The sequence below is a fragment of the Entamoeba nuttalli genome (assembly GCF_000257125.1).
Source record: "Entamoeba nuttalli P19 unplaced genomic scaffold asmbl_9106, whole genome shotgun sequence".
Taxonomy (NCBI): Eukaryota; Evosea; order Mastigamoebida; family Endamoebidae; genus Entamoeba; species Entamoeba nuttalli.
This window is the reverse complement of record NW_008579464.1, coordinates 394-4,228: the sequence shown is the minus strand read 5'-3', so window position 1 is coordinate 4,228 and position 3,835 is coordinate 394. Positions and strand designations below refer to the sequence as shown.

Below are 3,835 nucleotides of genomic sequence, written 5' to 3'. Positions count from 1 at the left end.
TACTTAATTAATTGCTTTTTATTATTTTATCAAGTACTATAAATTTTGGTATTATTAATGATATTTTCAATTCTCAGTTTTGTGTTGAAACAAACCATAAACAATCTACTAAAATAAATAATTGTTTGATTTTTGGTACAGAAATATTATGAACATTAAACAGCCTATTTAAATAAAACAAATTTTATAAATGTATGAGACTTAATCTACATTCAATTAATAACCAAAATCTTGATAAGGGTCTTTTTTTCGACAACCCATTTTATTCATCCAAATTACTACAGGAATAACTAGAAATGGCAATAAAAGAATAAAAAAAAGCACAAATACAAAGATATATCCGTATTTTTCTACAACGGAACATCCTTTAGTCCCTAAGAAATGATTATTATAATTCAAAAGAAAGAAAAGCAGAATAACAAACTAGTAAAACATAGTTCCACTGAATGATCTTGTAAAAGAATTTCAAGTTTATCCATTCCAGTGTCGTTAAGTACCTCAAAAGTAATATTGTCACTAAGATATACCTTATTTCCTGGTGTGTTACTTATGAATGGGGCACATGACTCTTGGTAACAATCACTTTGAGAGCTGACTGAATCTCCTTCAATAACTAATGTTACTGCCATTGAACTTATTTCAATATCAGAGTTAGCATAAAGAACACTCCAACTTTGGTATTGATCATAGTAAATTGTAAGGTGTGCATTTTCTATAATTAGAGATTTTGATATGTAAATTATTGATTGACGAAGAAATAGTTCTTGGTCAAGCACAGTGGTTATATCACTGAAGTGAATATCAGAGTTGATGAAATTTAGTGTAATATTTCTATCAATCGAGATAAAGTTAAGTTTCGAATTAATCACTGATAGGCTCGACGATATTGATTGGTTAAAACTTTTTACTTTTTTAATAATAACCATCTCATTAATGTCAAAAAACTGAACATCACCTTCTGGTTGACTGATAACTAAATCACTAATTGATACAAAAGAATTACTTTCTGTTGTAATTCTAACATACCCTACATTCATTGTATAAATATTTGAAGTTAATATAAAACGAAGGATAGGAAGTTGAGAACATGCAGGATTTATTGGAGTGATAAACATTAAAGAATTTGCAGTAATGTTATATAGCTCTATGCCACAAGCCAATGGAGTTAAATCAATAGTACAATTATTTCCATTACAAGGGCAATTATTTTGAATAAATGTATGAGGGTTAAGAAAGTCAATTTTTCCGACACCTTCTATTGGTCTTATTTTGCATATTTCAGATAAAGCAAGAGGAAAATATAGAAGAAGAATAAGAAACATAAAGACTATTAAAGACTGGTAGAAATATAGTGATATAGTTCTTTTTAGTATTCCTATTTAAAAAAAATAAACTATTCATTCTTAGAAAATGAACTACTTTTTTTATTTTATATCTCAACTTATTCACGACTATGTCGCGTTCCAACCAAGACATGTATTGGTGCCAATTTTGCAAGAAATTTATTCAAAATAAAGATGTTGTTTGATACTTATTTTGTTTTGTTGTTTGAATATCTGACGAGATAAAAAAAATAATTATTTAGACAAGACAACAACATGAATCAAGTTTTAGTCATAAATCAAACATGCAAAAATACCTAGAAAATGAAAAACGTAAAGAATCTAAACAACAACAACAAGAATTAAACACATTAAATTTAATTAAGTCAATGGAAGAAAATGCTATTAAACAAGTTGAACAAGATATTTCTCATAATGCTATCAGAGAAACTGTTGTTCAAAAAGATGAAAAACTTAGAGAAGACTTAAAAGAAATTAAACAAAAAAGGAAAGAAGCACAAGAAGAAGAGAAAGCATCTCGTTCATATTTATTTATATATGAAAATGGAAAATTAAAAAACCCTATGAAAACACAAATCCAACCCAAGAACCAAGAAACACAGGTATTAGAAAAAGAGTTAAGTAATGAAGGAAATGAAGGAGGTTGGTATTTTAGTGATAATAAAGATCTACCCTTTGATAGTAATGAGTGGGAATTTATTTAATTAAATATTTCTATCTTTAAACAAAAAATAAAAAACCAAAATTAATATTTGAAAAACCATTAAATTATGTTGACTCTTAAAAAGAACATTTTATCTCTTCTTTCCCAATCCAGAGGTATTAGCTCTGAAGAACATAATATCACCATCACAAACTTGATAATTTCTTCCTTCTTGTCTATATTTTCCTTGTAATTTAACTTCTTGTTCACTTCCATATTGTTTAAAATCATCAAATGTCATAACTTCAGCACAAACAAATCCTTTCTCAAAATCACTATGAATAGTACCAGCTGCTTGTGGTGCTTTAGTACCTTTTCTAACAGTCCAACACTTAACTTCGTCATGACCAGCAGTGAAGAAGTGAATCAAATTTAATGTAGTATAACCGGTGTTAACAATCTTAGCTAATGCTCCAGCAGCAAGAATTTCTGGTTCAGAAGATTGGTTAGCTGTTTTAGCAAGTGCAGCATCAATTTCTTTAGCAACGATAGCTCCAGAGTATGGAATAATTGGATCCATTGGGAAGGGTTTACATTTTTCTTCAATCCAATTCTTAATTTTTAATAAATACTTATTTCTCTTTCTTAAGAAGTCATTCTCAGACATATTAACTAAGTATATCATTGGTTTAGCAGTAAGTGGAAGAACATTATTAATAAAACTTGCTTCTTCATCTGTCCATTCGTTAAACCTAATTGGTCTTTTTTGTTTAACCATGTCAAGACATTTATTTAAACATGCTATTTCTTCAATAACAACTTTATCTTTCTTATGAACATTTTGCTTAGTAAGAGTTTCAACCTTTGCTGAAATAATTTCTTCATCTTTTAAGCATAATTCATTTAGAATAATTTCCATATCTCTAATTGGATTAATGTCTCCTTCTACATGAACAATGTCTTCATCTTCAAATACTCTAACTACTTGATAAATACCATCAACACCACTGATATGTGAAAGGAATGCATTTCCAAGTCCTTCACCAGCAGCAGCACCTTTAACAAGACCTGCAATATCAGTGACTTGTAAAGATGCAGCTACTTTACTAGCTGGTTTATAATGTTCACATAAATAATCAAAACGTTCATCAGGAACAGCAACACGAGCTTGGTTTGGATCAATAGTACAGAATGGATAATTTTGAGCTTGAACTTGACATTTTGTTAACGCATTAAATAAAGTAGATTTTCCAACATTTGGAAGTCCAACAATACCCATTCGAAGGTGATTAGTAATTCTACCAAGAATTACTCTTTCTTTTGGCTCTTGCTTCTTTGACATGAAAAAAATTAAAGAATAAAAAGATCAATTATTATTTTAAATAGTATCTTTGAAGGTTTGTTGGAAAAACGTTTTGCCACATGTAGAAACCCTGAGACTTATTTTTTAAAAATATTTCTTATTAAATTATTTAATTTCTTCCTTTTTTCAAAAATATTCAATGACACAATCCAGAACATAATAAATATTGTTGCAATGGTTATAATATCAATGTGTAGTGTAAAGAAAAGCAAACAAGACATAGAGAAATTCATGTCATACAATAAAAAAAGAAATGTCAATAACAATAAATAGCATAACAATAATGATAATGGTAAAATAAATATCAAGGAAAAAAGGTTTAGAAGAAGAAAAATACAAATAAAAACAAATAAAAACAAATAAAAAACAAGATAAAATACAATAATAATAAAAATCATACAAATAACAAATATAAATGAATAACAATAAGTGATATACAAGAAAGAATAAAAAGGAATAACAAAGGAGTGGAATGAAGGAGAATAA

General features: G+C 28.0%; 3 protein-coding genes across 3 annotated transcripts; 1 reads left to right on the top strand and 2 right to left on the bottom strand.

Moving 5' to 3' along the window:
- Window positions 1–216: 216 nt before the first annotated feature.
- Window positions 217–1,268, bottom strand: ENU1_194180 (hypothetical protein; the record flags this gene model as incomplete). The annotated part of the gene is made up of 2 exons (XM_008861916.1): window positions 425–1,268; window positions 217–374 (listed from the first exon to the last, which is right to left on the bottom strand). The coding sequence occupies exons 1-2, from the start codon at window positions 1,113–1,115 to the stop codon at window positions 217–219; spliced, it is 849 nt and encodes a 282-aa protein (XP_008860138.1). The 5' UTR covers window positions 1,116–1,268.
- A 359-nt stretch (window positions 1,269–1,627) lies between these two features.
- On the top strand, window positions 1,628–2,047 carry ENU1_194170 (hypothetical protein; the record flags this gene model as incomplete). The annotated part of the gene is made up of 1 exon (XM_008861915.1): window positions 1,628–2,047. One exon carries the CDS (start codon window positions 1,628–1,630, stop codon window positions 2,045–2,047), a length of 420 nt encoding a protein of 139 aa, XP_008860137.1.
- A 90-nt stretch (window positions 2,048–2,137) lies between these two features.
- ENU1_194160 (GTP-binding protein YchF protein) lies at window positions 2,138–3,328 on the bottom strand (the record flags this gene model as incomplete). Its single annotated transcript, XM_008861914.1, has 1 exon — window positions 2,138–3,328. One exon carries the CDS (start codon window positions 3,326–3,328, stop codon window positions 2,138–2,140), a length of 1,191 nt encoding a protein of 396 aa, XP_008860136.1.
- Window positions 3,329–3,835: the final 507 nt, after the last annotated feature.